Source organism: Oncorhynchus masou, chromosome 8, assembly GCF_036934945.1.
Source record: "Oncorhynchus masou masou isolate Uvic2021 chromosome 8, UVic_Omas_1.1, whole genome shotgun sequence".
Lineage (NCBI taxonomy): Eukaryota > Metazoa > Chordata > Actinopteri > Salmoniformes > Salmonidae > Oncorhynchus > Oncorhynchus masou.
The window spans coordinates 1509884-1529500 of NC_088219.1; the positions used below are offsets into that span (position 1 = coordinate 1509884).

At 40.3% G+C, this 19617-nt stretch overlaps 1 protein-coding gene across 1 annotated transcript in view; it reads left to right on the forward strand.

Moving 5' to 3' along the window:
* The window catches only part of LOC135543701 (protocadherin Fat 3), a 290068-nt gene that overhangs the window by 25149 nt on the left and 245302 nt on the right, over window positions 1-19617 (forward strand). Inside the window, exons 10-15 of the mRNA XM_064971068.1 lie at window positions 2490-2747; window positions 2853-3104; window positions 3765-3993; window positions 16222-16367; window positions 17929-18066; window positions 19046-19189. Coding sequence (XP_064827140.1) covers window positions 2490-2747; window positions 2853-3104; window positions 3765-3993; window positions 16222-16367; window positions 17929-18066; window positions 19046-19189 — 1167 coding nt within the window. The remainder of the gene's footprint in view (window positions 1-2489; window positions 2748-2852; window positions 3105-3764; window positions 3994-16221; window positions 16368-17928; window positions 18067-19045; window positions 19190-19617) is intronic.

The following is a 19617-nucleotide window of genomic DNA, read 5'->3' on the forward strand; positions in this document are numbered from 1 at the left end:
CTATAACAACACCATACCAACACCATATCAACACTATAACAACACCATACCAACACCATATCAACACTATAACAACACCATACCAACACCATATCAACACTATAACAACACCATACCAACACCATATCAACACTATAACAACACCATACCAACACCATATCAACACCATATCAACACTATAACAACACCATAACAACACCATATCAACACCATATCAACACCATAACAACACCATATCAACACCATAACAACACCATCACAATATCATCACAACACCATCGAAAACACCATCACAACACCACCACAATACCATAACAAGACCACCACGATACCATAACAACACCATAACAATACCATAACAACACCATAACAATATCGTCACAACACCATAACAACACCATAACAACACCATAACAATATCTTCACAACACCATAACAACACCATCACAATACCATAACAATATCGTCACAACACCATAACAACACCATCACAATACCATAACAACACCATCACAATACCATAACAACAACAATACAACACCATAACAATATCTTCACAACACCATAACAACACCATCACAATACCATAACAATATCGTCACAACACCATAACAACACCATCACAATACCATAACAACACCATCACAATACCATAACAACAACAATACAACACCATAACAATACCATAACAACACCATAACAATACCAGAACAACACCATAACAATATCTCCACAACACCACAACAACACCATAACAACACCATAACAACACCATAACAACACCATTACAATACCATAACAACAACAATACAACACCATAACAATATCTTCACAACACCATAACAACACCATCACAATACCATAACAACACCATCACAATACCATAACAACAACAATACAACACCATAACAATACCATAAAAACACCATAACAACACCATAACAACACCATAACAACACCATAACAACACCATAACAACACCATAACAACACCATAACAATATCGTCACAACACCATAACAACACCATAGCAACACCATCACAATACCATAACAACAACAATACAACACCATAACAATACCATAACAACACCATAACAATATCTTCACAACACCATAAAAACACCATAACAACACCATAACAACACCATTACAATATCATAACAACAACAATACAACACCATAACAACACCATAACAACACCATAACAATATTGTCACAACACCATAACAACACCATAACAACACCATAGCAACACCATCACAATATCATCACAACAACAATACAACACCATCACAATACCATAACAACACCATAACAACACCATCACAATACCATCACAACAACAATACAACACCATAACAACACAATAACAACACCATCACAACACCACCACAACACCATAACAATACCATAACAACACCATAACAATATCGTCACAACACCATAACAACAACAATACAACACCATAACAACACCATAACAATATCTTCACAACACCATAACAACACCATAACAATATCTTCACAACACCATAACAACACCGTAACAACACCATAACAACACCAGCACAATACCATAACAATATCGTCACAACACCATAACAACACCATAGCAACACCATCACAATACCATCACAACAACAATACAACACCATAACAATACCATAACAACACCATAACAATATCGTCACAACACCATAACAACACAATAACAACACCATCACAGCACCACCACAACACCATAACAATACCATAACAACACCATAACAATATCGTCACAACACCATAACAACACCAAAACAACACCATCACAACACCATAACAATACCATAACAACACCAATACAACACCATAACAATACCATAACAACACCATCGCAACACCATAACAACACCATAACAATATCGTCACAACACCATAACAACACCAAAACAACACCATCACAGCACCACCACAACACCATAACAATACCATAACAACACCATAACAATATCGTCACAACACCATAACAACACCAAAACAACACCATCACAACACCATAACAATACCATAACAACACCAATACAACACCATAACAATACCATAACAACACCATCGCAACACCATAACAACACCATAACAATATCGTCACAACACCATAACAACACCAAAACAACACCATCACAACACCATAACAACACCATAACAATACCATCACAACACCATAACAACACCATAACAACACTATAACAATACCATAACAACACCATAACAACACCATAACAACACCATAACAACACCATCACAATACCATAACAACACCACAACAACACCATAACAACACCATCAAAACACCATAACAACACCATAACAATATCATAACAATATCATAACAACAAAGCCATTTTAATTACACAATGCTCCTATTTTATACCAATAGAAAAGCTCAATGTAGTTCATTTTGGTATAACAGCAAGAAAAGTGGCACACGTTGTAACTTGACTTTCCAGATGAGATTTGATAAACAGCTCTACCAGGTGAGACTGAGTGAGATAGCGCCGCCTGGCACCATCATAGTGGAAGTGCGGATCACCCCAGGCCCTCCCACCGTCAACTACAGCTTCAGCCCCTTCTCTGCCTCACCGCACTTCCTCATCAACCCTCTGACCGGGGTCATCACTACGACAACCCCTCTGACCAGCCTATCACAGGACGTCGTGGAGCTGGAGGTGCTGGAGCAGGGCAGTAAACTCAGAACCAGGGTCCAGGTGATTTTAATGTGTTTGATCTGATTCGTAATATGTTGTTGTTGTCGTCTTTGTTGACAAACAAATCTGATCTTCTGTTCTGTTCGTATCTCATCTTTAACTCAGGTCACCATAGAGGACGCTAACGGCAACACGCCCACGTTCGCCAGGCCGGCGTACGACGTGTCAATCGAAGAGACCATGCCGGTCGGCACGGTGATCTTGGTGGTGTCGGCGGTGGACGATGACAAAGGGGAGAACGGGTGTATCACCCACAGCATTGCTGGGCTTCAGGCGCTACCCTTCACCATAGATCAGGACTCAGGAGAGGTACTGGCTACTTTTAGTGTTGACTGTTGGGGCTGGTTGATCCTCACTGTGTGTGTATACAGTACATGCTGCAATGATTGACAAACATATTTTATTTGATCTTATCACCTTTCCTCCTGTCCTGTCATCTTCTCTTCTATTCTCCTCTCCTCTCCTGTCATCTCCTCTTCTCTTCTCCCCTCCTCTCTTCTCCTATCCTCTCCTTTCCTCTTCTCTTCTCTTCTCTTCTCTTCTCTTCTCTTCTCTTCTCTTCTCTTCTCTTCTCTTCTCTTCTCTTCTCTTCTCCCCACCTCTTCTCTACTGTCATCTACTCTTCTCTTCTCTCCTCTCCTCTCCTCTCCTCTCCTCTCCTCTCCTCTCCTCTCCTCTCCTCCTCTCCTCTCCCTCTCCTCTCCTCTCCTCTCCTCTCCTCTCCTCTCCTCCTCTCCTCCTCCCCTCCCCTCCCCTCCCCCTCCCCTCCCCCTCTCCTCTCCTCTCCTCTCCCCCTCCCCTCCCTCCCCCTCCCCTCCCCCCCCCCTCCCCTCCCCTCCCTCCTCCCTCTCCTCTCCTCTCCTCTCCTCTCCCTCTCCTCTCCTCTCCTCTCCTCTCCTCTCCTCTCCCTCCCTCCCCCCCCTCCCCTCCCCTCCACTCCCCTCCCTCTCCTCTCCTCTCCTCTCCTCCCCTCCCCTCTCCTCTCCTCTCCTCTCCTCATCTCCCCTCTTCTCTCAGCTGAGGACCACTAGAGAGCTGGACTGCGAGACGTCATCTGATCTCTACATGTTCTCCGTCCGGGCCTCAGACTGGGGTTCTCCGTACCGGCGGGAGAACGAGGTCAACGTGACAGTGCGCCTCATCAACGTAAATGACAACAGACCTTTGTTTGAGAGGGTTGGCTGCCGAGGGATGATCGAACAGGACTTCCCTGTAGGCCAGAACATCGTCACCATGTCAGCTGTGGGTAGGTAACCCAGAGGCTAAATCATGTGTCAAACTCCCGTCCTCGAGGAATGAGTGTTTTCACGCCTCCCTTGTACTTGATTGATCAGTGTCAATAACCACGTACGACATGGTGGGATCTTTTTGTATCAGTAAAATCAATTATGCGAGACATGGTGGAGGAAATGCCGTTATGCGCAAATATTGTCATATCGTAAGAAAACTTGGGAGTCACGCGATGACATGTTGTGTGGTCGTCTCAGTATGACTCGGGAAAACCATGCAGTTTATTAGGTTACAGATTAAATAAATGAAGATGAACTTCACAGGGGGGGTAAACGTTCCTGGTGATGAATTTCAAGGGGGGGGGGGGCTGTAATTGAGCTGTAATTTAGACTAGCCCCACTGTATCTGTGAGCTGTAATCTAGACTAGCCCCACTGTATCTGTGAGCTGTAATCTAGACTAGCCCCACTGTATCTGTGAGCTGTAATCTAGACTAGCCCCACTGTATCTGTGAGCTGTAATCTAGACTAGCCCCACTGTATCTGTGAGCTGTAATCTAGACTAGCCCCACTGTATCTGTGAGCTGTAATCTAGACTAGCCCCACTGTATCTTTGAGCTGTAATCTAGACTAGCCCCACTGTATCTGTGAGCTGTAATCTAGACTAGCCCCACTGTATCTGTGAGCTGTAATCTAGACTAGCCCCACTGTATCTGTGAGCTGTAATCTAGACTAGCCCCACTGTATCTGTGAGCTGTAATCTAGACTAGCCCCACTGTATCTGTGAGCTGTAATCTAGACTAGCCCCACTGTATCTGTGAGCTGTTGGCTAGACTAGCCCCACTGTATCTGTGAGCTGTAATCTAGACTAGCCCCACTGTATCTGTGAGCTGTTGGCTAGAGAAGGGCACGTGCCACGACCAGAGTGGGTATATTATAACGTGACAAGTTTTGTAGCGATACCATCAGTAGAGTGGAAAAGGTGATGGAACAACATTGACCCTTAGATTTTTATTTGGTACATAAAAACTGAAATGCAAAAGTATGTTTTATGTGTGCTACGTCATTTTAGCCAACAAATCAGTTTGGTGGAAACACTGGGCGGAAACAAGTCCGTTTGGTGGAAACAAGTCAGTTTGGTGGAAACACTGGGCGGAAACAAGTCCGTTTGGTGGAAACACTGGGCGGAAACAAGTCCGTTTGGTGGAAACACTGGGCGGAAACAAGTCAGTTTGGTGGAAACAAGTCAGTTTGGTGGAAACACTGGGCGGAAACAAGTCAGTTTGGTGGAAACAAGTCAGTTTGGTGGAAACACTGGCGGGGAAACAAGTCAGTTTGGTGGAAACAAGTCAGTTTGGTGGAAACACTGAGGGGAAACAAGTCAGTTTGGTGGAAACACTGGGGGGAAACAAGTCCGTTTGGAGGAAACACTGGCGGGGAAACAAGTCAGTTTGGTGGAAACAAGTCAGTTTGGTGGAAACACTGAGGGGAAACAAGTCAGTTTGGTGGAAACACTGGTGGGAAACAAGTCAGTTTGGTGGAAACAAGTCAGTTTGGTGGAAACACTGGGGGGAAACAAGTCAGTTTGGTGGAAACACTGGTGGGAAACAAGTCAGTTTGGTGGAAACAAGTCAGTTTGGTGGAAACAAGTCAGTTTGGTGGAAACACTGGAGGGGAAACAAGTCAGTTTGGTGGAAACAAGTCAGTTTGGTGGAAACACTGGAGGGGAAACAAGTCAGTTTGGTGGAAACACTGAGGGGAAACAAGTCAGTTTGGTGGAAACACTCGGGGGAAACAAGTCAGTTTGGTGGAAACAAGTCAGTTTGGTGGAAACACTGGAGGGGAAACAAGTCAGTTTGGTGGAAACACTGAGGGGAAACAAGTCAGTTTGGTGGAAACACTGAGGGGAAACAAGTCAGTTTGGTGGAAACACTGAGGGGAAACAAGTCAGTTTGGTGGAAACACTGGGGGAAACAAGTCAGTTTGGTGGAAACAAGTCAGTTTGGTGGAAACAAGTCAGTTTGGTGGAAACACTGGAGGGGAAACAAGTCAGTTTGGTGGAAACACTGGAGGGGAAACAAGTCAGTTTGGTGGAAACAAGTCAGTTTGGTGGAAACAAGTCAGTTTGGTGGAAACACTGGAGGGGAAACAAGTCAGTTTGGTGGAAACACTGGAGGGGAAACAAGTCAGTTTGGTGGAAACAAGTCAGTTTGGTGGAAACAAGTCAGTTTGGTGGAAACACTGGAGGGGAAACAAGTCAGTTTGGTGGAAACACTGGGGGGAAACAAGTCAGTTTGGTGGAAACACTGGGGGGAAACAAGTCCGTTTGGAGGAAACACTGGGGGGAAACAAGTCCGTTTGGAGGAAACACTGAGGGGAAACAAGTCAGTTTGGTGGAAACACTGGGGGGAAACAAGTCAGTTTGGTGGAAACACTGGGCGGAAACAAGTCAGTTTGGTGGAAACACTGAGGGGAAACAAGTCAGTTTGGTGGAAACAAGTCAGTTTGGTGGAAACACTGGGGGAAACAAGTCAGTTTGGTGGAAACACTGGGGGAAACAAGTCAGTTTGGTGGAAACACTGAGGGGAAACAAGTCAGTTTGGTGGAAACACTGAGGGGAAACAAGTCAGTTTGGTGGAAACACTGGGGGAAACAAGTCAGTTTGGTGGAAACACTGAGGGGAAACAAGTCAGTTTGGTGGAAACAAGTCAGTTTGGTGGAAACACTGGGGGGAAACAAGTCAGTTTGGTGGAAACACTGGGGGGGAAACAAGTCAGTTTGGTGGAAACACTGGAGGGGAAACAAGTCAGTTTGGTGGAAACACTGGGGGAAACAAGTCAGTTTGGTGGAAACACTAGGGGGAAACAAGTCAGTTTGGTGGAAACACTAGGGGGAAACAAGTCAGTTTGGTGGAAACATCACTGGTAGGAAAATGCTCATATTTTAGAATGTTCTCATGAAAATCTGTCACCAATTGGATGAAAATCAAAACTAACTAGTTAGGGACTCCCCACACCAGCAGAAATCCATTTTTCTGACCTTTTTTTCGGTCTCTGTTTTGTTTCAGGGCTGGGTTTTATTTGAATGTTACCATCCACCAGCATGGCAGTGCTAATTAATTAGTTCATTATTAATCAGAAACAGCTGCAAAGTTCTTCCTCTTCGTGAGTCCGTAATTTCCCATCTCCCACTTGGATCGCAGCACAACCAACCTATGGATCAAATAGGGGTTTAGTCCCATAGTATAAATATAGCATAATAGTATAAATATAGTATAATAGTATAAATATAGCATAATAGTATAAATATAGTATAATAGTATAAATATAGTATAATAGTATAAATATAGTATAATAGTATAAATATAGTATAATAGTATAAATATAGTATAATGGTATAATAGTATAAATATAGTATAAATGTTTAAATATTGTATAATAGTATAAATATAGTATAATAGTATACATATAGTATAATAGTATAAATATAGTATAATAGTATAAATATAGTATAATGGTATAAATATAGTATAATGGTATAATAGTATAAATATAGTATTAATGTTTAAATATTGTATAATAGTATAAATATAGTATAATAGTATAAATATAGTATAATGGTATAATAGTATAAATATAGTATTAATGTTTAAATATTGTATAATAGTATAAATATAGTATAATAGTATAAATATAGTATAAATGTTTAAATATTGTATAATAGTATAAATATAGCATAATAGTATAAATATAGCATAATAGTATAAATATAGTATAATAGTATAAATATAGTATAATAGTATAAATATAGTATAATAGTATAAATATAGTATAATAGTATAAATATAGCATAATAGTATAAATATAGTATAATAGTATAAATATAGTATAATAGTATAAATATAGTATAATGGTATAAATATAGTATAATGGTATAAATATAGTATAATAGTATAAATATAGTATAATGGTATAATAGTATAAATATAGTATAAATGTTTAAATATTGTATAATAGTATAAATATAGTATAATAGTATACATATAGTATAATAGTATAAATATAGTATAATAGTATAAATATAGTATAATGGTATAAATATAGTATAATGGTATAATAGTATAAATATAGTATAAATGTTTAAATATTGTATAATAGTATAAATATAGTATAATAGTATACATATAGTATAATAGTATAAATATAGTATAAATATAGCATAATAGTATAAATATAGTATAATAGTATAAATATAGTATAATAGTATAAATATAGTATAATAGTATAAATATAGTATAATGGTATAAATATAGTATAATAGTATAAATGTAGTATAATGGTATAATAGTATAAATATAGTATAAATGTTTAAATATTGTATAATAGTATAAATATAGTATAATAGTATACATATAGTATAATAGTATAAATATAGTATAAATATAGTATAATAGTATAAATATAGTATAATAGTATAAATATAGTATAATGGTATAAATATAGTATAATGGTATAAATATATTATAATAGTATAAATATGGTATAATGGTATAAATATATTATAATCGTATAAATATAGTATAATGGTAAAAATATAGTATAATGGTATAAATATATTATAATAGTATAAATATATTATAATAGTATAAATATAGTATAATAGTATAAATATAGTATAAATATAGTATAATAGTATAAATATAGTATAATAGTATAAATATAGTATAATGGTATAAATATAGTATAATAGTATAAATATAGTATAAATATAGTATAATAGTATAAATATAGTATAATAGTATAAATATAGTATAAATATAGAATAATGGTATAAATATAGTATAATAGTATAAATATAGTATAATAGTATAAATATAGTATAATAGTATAAATATAGTATAATGGTATAAATATAGTATAATAGTATAAATAGTAGGTTTTTACCAGCACTTGATCATAATCCAATGGATAATTTGTATAAACAGTGCATTCGTAAAGTATTCAGACCCCTTGACTTTCTCCACATTTTGTTACGTTACAGCCTCATTTGAAAATAGATTAAATAGTTTTTCCCCCTCATCAGTCTACACACAATACCTCATAATGACAAAGCAATTTATTTAAAAAATAAAACTGAAATATTACATTTACATAAGTTTTCAGACCCTTTACTCAGTACTTTGTTGAAGCACCTTTGGCATCGATTACAGCCTTGAGTATTGTTGGATATGATGCTACAAGCTTGGCACACCTGTATTTGGGGAGTTTCTCCCATTCTTCTCTGCAGATCCTCTCCAGCTCTGTCAGGTTGGATGAGGAGCATTGCTGCACAGCTATTTTCAGGTCTCTCCAGAGATGTTCGATCGGGTTCAAGTCCGGACTCTGTCTAGGCCACTCGAGGACATTCAGAGACTTCAGAGTCCCGAAGTCACTCCTGCGTTGTCTTGGCTGTGTGCTTAGGGTCATTGTCCTGTTGGAAGGTGAACCTTTGCCCAAGTCGGAAGGCTCTGAGCGCTCTACATCGTAGGTATGGTATTGGCATGGTGAAATGCGGAGCCTGGTTTCCTCCAGATGTGACTGCATTCATGCCAAAGAGTTCAATCTTGGTTTCATCAGACCAGAGAATATTGTTTCTCACGGTCTGAGTCCTTTAGGTGCCTTTTGGCAAACTCCAAGCGGGTTGTCATGTGCCTTTTACTGAGGAGTGGTTTCCGTCTGGCCACTCTACCATAAAGGCCTGATTGGTGGAGTACTGAAAAGATGGTTGTCCTTCTGGAAGGTTCTCCCATCTCCACAGAGGAACTTTGGAGCTCTGTCAGAGTGACCATCGGGTTCTTGGTCACCTCCCTGATCAAGGCTAGAATAAGGCTAGAATAATGCTAGAATAATGTTAGAATAAGGGTAGAATAAGGCTAGAATAATGCTAGAATAAGGCTGGAATAATGCTAGAATAATGCTAGAATAATGCTAGAATAAGGCTAGAATAAGGCTAAAATAAGGCTAGAATAAGGCTAGAATAATGCTAGAATAATGTTAGAATAAGGCTAGAATAATGCTAGAATAAGGCTAGAATAAGGCTAGAATAAGGCAAGAATAAGGCTAGAATAATGCTAGAATAATGCTAGAATAATGCTAGAATAAGGCTAGAATAATGCTAGTATAAGGCTAGAATAAGGCTAGAATAAGGCTAGTATAAGGCTAGAATAAGGCTAGAATAATGCTAGTATAAGGCTAGAATAAGGCTAGAATAAGGCTAGAATAATGCTAGAATAATGCTAGAATAAGGCTAGAATAAGGCTAGAATAATGCTAGTATAAGGCTAGAATAAGGCTAGAATAAGGCTAGAATAATGCTAGAATAATGCTAGAATAAGGCTAGAATAATGCTAGAATAATGTTAGAATAATGCTAGAATAAGGCTAGAATAAGGCTAGAATAATGCTAGAATAATGCTAGAATAATGCTAGAATAATGCTAGAATAAGGCTAGAATAAGGCTAGAATAATGCTAGAATAATGCTAGAATAATGCTAGAATAAGGCTAGAATAATGCTAGAATAAGGCTAGAATAATGCTAGAATAATGCTAGAATAAGGCTAGAAGAAGGCTAGAATAATGCTAGAATAATGCTAGAATAATGCTAGAATAAGGCTAGAATAAGGCTAGAATAATGCTAGAATAAGGCTAGAATAAGGCTAGAATAATGCTAGAATAAGGCTAGAATAAGGCTAGAATAAGGCTAGAATAATGCTAGAATAAGGCTAGAATAATGCTAGAATAAGGCTAGAATAACATTAGAATAAGGCTAGAATAAGGCTAGAATAAGGCTAGAATAAGGCTAGAATAAGGCTATAATAATGCTATAATAATGCTATAATAATGCTATAATAATGCTTGAATAATGCTAGAATAATGCTAGAATAATGCTATAATAATGCTATAATAATGCTAGAATAATGCTTGAATAATGCTCGAATAATGCTAGAATAAGGCTAGAATAATGCTAGAATAATGCTAGAATAATGCTTGAATCATGCTAGAATAATGCTAGAATAAGGCTAGAATAATGCTAGAATAATGCTAGAATAATGCTTGAATAATGCTAGAATAATGCTAGAATAAGGCTAGAATAAGGCTAGAATAATGCTAGAATAATGCTTGAATAATGCTAGAATAATGCTAGAATAAGGCTAGAATAAGGCTAGAATAATGCTAGAATAATGCTAGAATAATGCTAGAATAAGGCTAGAATAAGGCTAGAATAATGCTAGAATAAGGCTAGAATAAGGCTAGAATAAGGCTAGAATAAGGCTAGAATAATGCTAGAATAAGGCTAGAATAAGGCTAGAATAAGTTTAGAATAAGGCTAGAATAAGGCTAGAATAAGGCTAGAATAAGGCTAGAATAATGCTAGAATAATGCTAGAATAAGGCTATAATAAGGCTAGAATAAGGCTAGAATAAGTTTAGAATAAGGCTAGAATAAGGCTAGAATAAGGCTAGAATAATGCTAGAATAATGCTAGAATAATGCTAGAATAATGCTAGAATAAGGGTAGAATAAGGCTAGAATAAGGCTAGAATAAGGCTAGAATAAGGCTAGAATAAGGCTAGAATAATGCTAGAATAAGGCTAGAATAATGCTAGAATAATGCTAGAATAATGCTAGAATAAGGCTAGAATAAGGCTAGAATAAGGCTAGAATAAGGCTAGAATAAGGCTAGAATAATGCTAGAATAAGGCTAGAATAATGCTAGAATAAGGCTAGAATAATGCTAGAATAAGGCTAGAATAAGGCTAGAATAATGCTAGAATAAGGCTATAATAAGGCTAGAATAAGGCTAGAATAAGGCTAGAATAATGCTAGAATAAGGCTAGAATAATGCTAGAATAATGCTCGAATAAGGCTAGAATAATGCTAGAATAATGCTAGAATAATGCTAGAATAATGCTGTAACGTAACAAAATGTGGAAGGATTGGAGGGATCTGAATATGTTCCCAATGCACTCTGTATAAATATATATATACACGTTCCCAATGCACTCTGTATAAATATATACACATTCTCAATGCACTCTGTATAAATATATATATATACACATGTTCTCAATGCACTCTGTATAAATATATATATACACATTCCCAATGCACTCTGTATAAATATATATATACACATTCCCAATGCACTCTGTATAAATATATATATACACATTCCCAATGCACTCTGCCTAAATACTGTATATATATACACGTTCCCAATGCACTCTGTATAAATATATATATATGTTCCCAATGCACTCTGTATAAATATATATATAAACGTTCCCAATGCACTCTGTATAAATATATATATATATATATATACATACATACATTGGGATGGCAGGGTAGCCTAGTGGTTAGAGTGTTGGACTAGTAACCGGAAGGTTGCGAGTTCAAATCCCCGAGCTGACAAGGTACAAATCTGTCGTTCTGCCCCTGAACAGGCAGTTAACCCACTGTTCCCAGGCCGTCATTGAAAATAAGAATTTGTTCTTAACTGACTTGCCTGGTTAAATAAAGGTAAAAAAAAAAAAATCCCAATTCACTCTGTATATATATATATATGTTCCCAATGCACTCTGTATAAATAGTCCCACACCTAGTTCCTGCTAGTATATAATATATATATATACGTTCCCAATGCACTCTGTATAAATATATATATACATGACCAGTCAAAAGTTTAGACACATCGACTCATTCAAAGGTTTTTCCTTATATTTTCCTTTTTCTGCATTGTAGAATAATAGTGAAGACATCAAAACTATGAAGTAACACATATGGAATCATGTAGTAACCAAGAAAGGGATTAAGTAAAAACAAAATATTGTTTAGATTTTAGATTCTTTAAAGTAGCCACCCTTTGCTTTGATGACAGCTTTACACACTCTTGGTATTCTCTCAACCAGCTTCAACTGGAATGATTTTCCAACAGTCTTGGATGAGTTCCCACATATGCGGGTTAGGGTTTGGCCGGGGTAGGCCGTTACTGTATATAAGAATTTGTTCTTAAGTGACTTGCCTATTTAAATAAACGTTACATTTAAAAGATAATAATAATATGCTGAACTCTTGTTGGCTGCTTTTCCTTCACTCTGCAGTCCAAATCATCCCAAACAATCTCAATTGGGTTGAGGTCTTGTAATTATGGAGGCCAGGTCATCTGATGCAGTACTCCATCACTCTCCTTCTTGGTCAAATAACCCTTACACAGCCTGGAGGTGTGTTATGAGTTTTATTTTATTTTACTAGGCAAGTCAGTTAAGAACAAATTCTTATTTTCAATGACGGCCTAGGAACAGTCGGTTAACTGCCTGTTCAGGGGCAGAACGACAGATTTTGTACCTTGTCAGCTCAGGGATTTGAACTTGCAACCTTTCGGTTACTAGTCCAATGCTCTAACCACTAGGCTACACTGCCGGTTATTGTTCTGTTGTTCTGTTGAAAAACAAATGATCGTCCCACTAAGCCCAAAACAGATGGGATGGCGTATTGCTGCAGAATGCTGTGGTAGTAATGCAGGTTAAGTGTGCCTTGAATTCTAAATAAATTACTGACAGTGTCACCAGCAAAGCCCCCCCACACCATCACACCTCCTCCTCCATGCTTCACGGTGGGAACCACACATGCGGAGATCATCCATTTACCTTGTCCATTGCTCGTGTTTCTTGGCCCAAGCAAGTCTCTTCTTCTTATTGGTGTCCTTTAGTAGTGGTTTCTTGGCAGCAATTCGACCATGAAGGCCTGATTCACACAGTCTCCGCTGAATAGTTGATGTTGAGATGTGGCGGTTACTTGAACTCTGTGAAGCATTTATTTGGGCTGCAATTTCTGAGGCTGGTAACTTTAATGAACTTATTCAGCAGAGGTAACTCTGGGTCTTCCTTTCCTGTGGTGGTCCTCATGAGAGACAGTTTCATCATAGTGCTTGATGGTTGCACTTGAAGAAACATTTGAAGAAACATTCAAAGTTTTTGAAATGTTCCATATTGACTGACATTAATGTCTTAAAGTAATGATGGACAGTTGTTTCTCTTATTTCAGCTGTTCTTGACATAATATTTTTTAATTTGACCTTTATTTAACTAGGCAAGTCAGTTAAGAAGACATTCTTATTTACAATGACGGCCTACCGGAGAACAGCAGGAATACTTCCTTGTTCAGGGGCACAACGACAGATTTTTACCTTGTCAGCTCGGGGGATTCAATCCAGCAACCTTTCGGTTACTGGCCCAACGCTCTAACCACTAGGCTACCTGCCGCCTCGGCACTCTAACCACTAGGCTACCTGCCGCCCCTCCACTCTAACCACTAGGCTACCTGCCGCCCCTCCACTCTAACCACTAGGCTACCTGTCGTCCCTACACTCTAACCACTACGCTACCTGCCCCCTCTACACTCTAACCACTAGGCTGCCTGCCGCCCTCCACTCTAACCACTAGGCTACCTGCCGCCTCTACACTTTAACCACTAGGCTACCTGCCGCCTCCCCACTCTAACCACTAGGCTACCTGCCGCCCCTCCACTCTAACCACTAGGCTACCTGTCGTCCCTACACTCTAACCACTACGCTACCTGCCCCCTCTACACTCTAACCACTAGGCTACCTGCCGCCCCTCCACTCTAACCACTAGGCTACCTGCCGCCTCCCCACTCTAACCACTAGGCTACCTGCCACCCCTACACTCTAACCACTAGGCTACCTGCCGCCCCTCCACTCTAACCACTAGGCTACCTGCCGCCTCCCCACTCTAACCACTAGGCTACCTGCCACCCCTACACTGTAACTACTAGGCTACCTGCCGCCTCTACACTCTAACCACTAGGCTACCTGCCGCCCCTCCACTCTAACCACTAGGCTACCTGCCGCCTCCCCACTCTAACCACTAGGCTACCTGCCACCCCTACACTGTAACTACTAGGCTACCTGCCGCCTCTACACTCTAACCACTAGGCTACCTGACGCCTCTGCACTCTAACCACTAGGCTACCTGCCGCCTCTACACTCTAACCACTAGGCTACCTGCCGTCTCTATACTCTAACCACTAGGCTACCTGCCACCCCTACACTCTAACCACTAGGCTACCTGCCTCCCCTCCACTCTAACCACTAGACTACCTGCCACCCCTACACTCTAACCACTAGGCTACCTGACGCCTCTGCACTCTAACCACTATACTACCTGCCTCTTCTACACTCTAACCACTAGGCTACCTGACGCCTCTGCACTCTAACCACTATGCTACCTGCCTCTTCTACACTCTAACCACTAGGCTACCTGACGCCTCTGCACTCTAACCACTATGCTACCTGCCTCCTCTACACTCTAACCACTAGGCTACCTGCCCCCTCTACACTCTAACCACTATGCTACCTGCCTCCTCTACACTCTAACCACTAGGCTAGCTGCCGCCTCTACACTCTAACCACTAGGCTACCTGCCGCCTCTACACTCTAACCACTAGGCTACCTGCCGCCTCTACACTCTAACCACTAGGCTACCTGCCGCCTCTACACTCTAACCACTAGGCTACCTGCCGCCTCTACACTCTAACCACTAGGCTACCTGCCGCCTCTACACTCTAACCACTAGGCTACCTGCCTCTTCTACACTCTAACCACAAGGCTACCTGCCTCTTCTACACTCTAACCACTAGGCTACCTGCCACCTCTACACTCTAACCACTAGGCTACCCTGCCACCTCTACACTCTAACCACTAGGCTACCTGCCTCTTCTACACTCTAACCACTAGGCTACCTCCCGCCTCTACACTCTAACCACTAGGCTACCTGCCGCCCATTAATTCTGTATTGTATTGTATTGCAGACATAGACGACCTGGGGCTGGTTAAGTCTGTATTGTATTGTATTGCAGACATAGACGACCTGGGGCTGGTTAAGTCTGTATTGTATTGTATTGCAGACATAGACAACCTGGGGCTGGTTAAGTCTGTATTGTATTGCAGACATAGACGACCTGGGGCTGGTTAAGTCTGTATTGTATTGTATTGCAGACATAGACGACCTGGGGCTGGTTAAGTCTGTATTGTATTGTATTACAGACATAGACAACCTGGGGCTGGTTAAGTCTGTATTGTATTGTATTGCAGACATAGACGACCTGGGGCTGGTTAAGTCTGTATTGTATTGTATTGCAGACATAGACGACCTGGGGCTGGTTAAGTCTGTATTGTATTGTATTGCAGACATAGACGACCTGGGGCTGGTTAAGTACAGGATCCTGTCAGGTAATGACCTGGACTACTTCAACCTTAACCCAGATTCTGGTGCCCTGGCCTTGAGGAGGTCCCTGGCCTCCGCTAACCTCAAGACGGTTGTCTTCAACCTCAAGGTATCCCTATGTACCCCCATGTCTTCCCTATGCTGCCCTATGTATCCCTATTCAGTCCCTATACACCCCTATGTATCCCCTATGTATTCCTATGTATATCGTATGCTTGCTAAGTTAAATGAAGGTTCAATAAAAAATAAAACAATCCCTATGTATCCCCTATGTATCTCCTATGTTGTCCTTATGTATCCCCTATGTATCCCCTATGTACCACTATGTATCCCTATGTATTCCCTATGTATCCCTATGTATCCCTATGCATCCCTATGTATCCCTATGTATCCCCTATGTATCCCTATGTATCCCTATGTAGTCCCTATGATGTCCCTATGTATCCCTATGTATCCCCTATGTATCCCCTATGTATCCCTATGTATCCCCTATGTATCCCTATGTATCCCCTATGTATCCCTATGTTGTCCCTATGTATCCCCTATGTATCCCTATGTTGTCCCTATGTATCCCCTATGTATCCCTATGTTGTCCCTATGTATCCCCTATGTATCCCTATGTTGTCCCTATGTATCCCTATGTATCCCCTATGTATCCCTATGTTGTCCCTATGTATACCCTATGTATCCCTATGTTGTCCCTATGTATCCCCTATGTATCCCTATGTATCCCCTATGTATCCCTATGTTGTCCCTATGTATACCCTATGTATCCCCATGTATCCCCTATGTTGTCCCTATGTATCCCTATGTCTCCCCGTGTATCCCTGTGTCTCCTTATGTCTCCCTTTGTCTCCCTATGTCTCCCTGTGTCTCCCTGTATCCCTGTGTCTCCCTATGTCTCCCTGTGTCTCCCTGAGTCTCCCTGTGTCTCCCCTTGTCTCCCTATGTCTCCCTGTGTCTCCCTATGTCTCCCTATGTCTCCCTATGTCTCCCTGTGTCTCCCTATGTCTCCCTGTGTCTCCCTATGTCTCCCTATGTCTCCCTGTGTCTCCCTATGTCTCCCTATGTCTCCCTATGTCTCCCTGTGTCTCCCTATGTCTCCCTATGTCTCTCTGTGTCTCCCTATGTCTCCCTATGTCTCTCTGTGTCTCCCTATGAATTCCTATGTCTCTCCTTATAATAGTGCACTACACATAACAGAGTTCCAGTTGGTACACAGTATTATTGTTATTATTGATGTTATTATTAATATTGATTGTATCATTAATAATAATAGTATTAACATTAATGTTATTGTTATTAATCATTTTTATTATTAATAATGTTATTATTATTGTTATTATTATTATTATTATTAATTGTATTGTTATTTTTAATATTATTATTATTGTTCATATTGTTATGCATTTTATTATTATTACTATTATTATTAATGTTATTATTATTATTAATTTTATTGTTATTATTATTAATATTATTATTATTATTGTTCATATTGTTATGCATTTTATTATTATTACTATTATTATTAATGTTATTATTATTATTAATTTTATTGTTATTATTTTTAATATTATTATTATTGTTCATATTGTTCTTCATTTGATTATTAATAGTGTTATTATGTTTTATATTATTATCATTCTTCTTCGTATTATTATTCCTAGGTGGAGGCGACGGACGGAGAGCTGTTCTCGGAGCCGACCTACGTCAACGTGACGGTGGTCCGGGGAGGGATGCCGTCTCGTAGTGTCACCTGCAGAGAGACAGGAGTGGCCCAGAGCCTGGCAGAGCTGGTACTACAGGTGCCATCAATATCATTATCAATATCTGTATCAATATCCGAATCTCAGGTGCACTTACTTCCGATGTGCCCTTGAGCAAGGCACTTAACCCCTAAACTGCTCATTGGGCGCAGCATTTGTAATGTAGTTAAGAACATGCTGTAAACTTACACCACAGCTAGTTTGAAATGTCGCCAAGGAGATCAGGTACATTGTCATGTGTGTTTGCGAGCAGAGGATCCCTAGTTCGGACCAAGACAGTGGAGGAAGCTATACTGTTAGCAAAACAGCGACATCGGGTTCACACTGTGGCTGCCCTCTGTTCCAGCCCCTCTGTTCCAGCCCCTCTGTTCCAACCCCTCTGTTCCAGTCTCTCTGTTCCAGCCTCTCTGTTCCAACTCCTCTGTTCCAGCCCCTCTGTTCCAGCCCCTCTGTTCCAGTCTCTCTGTTCCAGCCCCTCTGTTCCAGTCTCTCTGTTCCAGCCCCTCTGTTCCAACCCCTCTGTTCCAACCCCTCTGTTCCAGCCTCTCTGTTCCAGTCTCTCTGTTCCAGCCTCTCTGTTCCAGCCTCTCTGTTCCAACCCCTCTGTTCCAACCTCTCTGTTCCAGCCTCTGTGTTCCAGCCTCTCTGTTCCAGCCTCTCTGTTCCAGCCCCTCTGTTCCAACCTCTCTGTTCCAACCTCTCTGTTCCAGCCTCTCTGTTCCAGCCCCTCTGTTCCAACCTCTCTGTTCCAGCCCCTCTGTTCCAACCTCTCTGTTCCAACCTCTCTGTTCCAGCCCCTCTGGTCCAACTTCTCTGTTCCAACCTCTCTGTTCCAGCCTCTCTGTTCCAACCCCTCTGTTCCAGTCTCTCTGTTCCAGCCTCTCTGTTCCAACCCCTCTGTTCCAACCCCTTTGTTCCAGCCCCTCTCTACCAACCCCTCCCTTCCAGCCCCTCTGTTGGGATTAAAGCAGAGCAAAGAAAATAGATCTGGAAAGTCTTCTTCTTCTTCTTCCTCCAGAAGGCTACGGCGCTGCGGAGACCCAGGGTGGATGAGGGGTACACAGACCTGTTCTCAGCCAACAGACTGACACCTCAGTTTGTGTCGTTCCCCTCCAGTATTGTGGTCAGGGAGGATCTGGCCAAGGGGGCGAGTGTCTTTCAGGTGAGGGATGTGGAATTTCACGTTGTGATGGAGTGTTCATGGTAAATGAGTTACACGTATTGGGAAGTGTCCAGAGTAGGGTTGGGTGGTGTCCATCATAGCGTCCTTTTCTCATCCCGGGATTTACAGTATTACCTTGCTCAGTACACAAGGGGGCGCCAGAAAAAGGAAAAAGGCCCATTGGACGTCTAAAACCAGAAAATAAATCATTAGCAAAAGACAGGCAGTCCGGCTCATAAAGTTATACATATATAGGTAGGAGCTACCTACAGTTGAAGTCGGAAGTTTACATACACTTAGGTTGGAGTCATTAAATCTCCTAACATTTTTCAACAACTCCACAAATTTCTTGTTAACAAACTATGGTTTTGGCAAGTCGGTTAGGACATCTACTTTGTGCGTGACACAAGTAATTTTTCCAACAATTG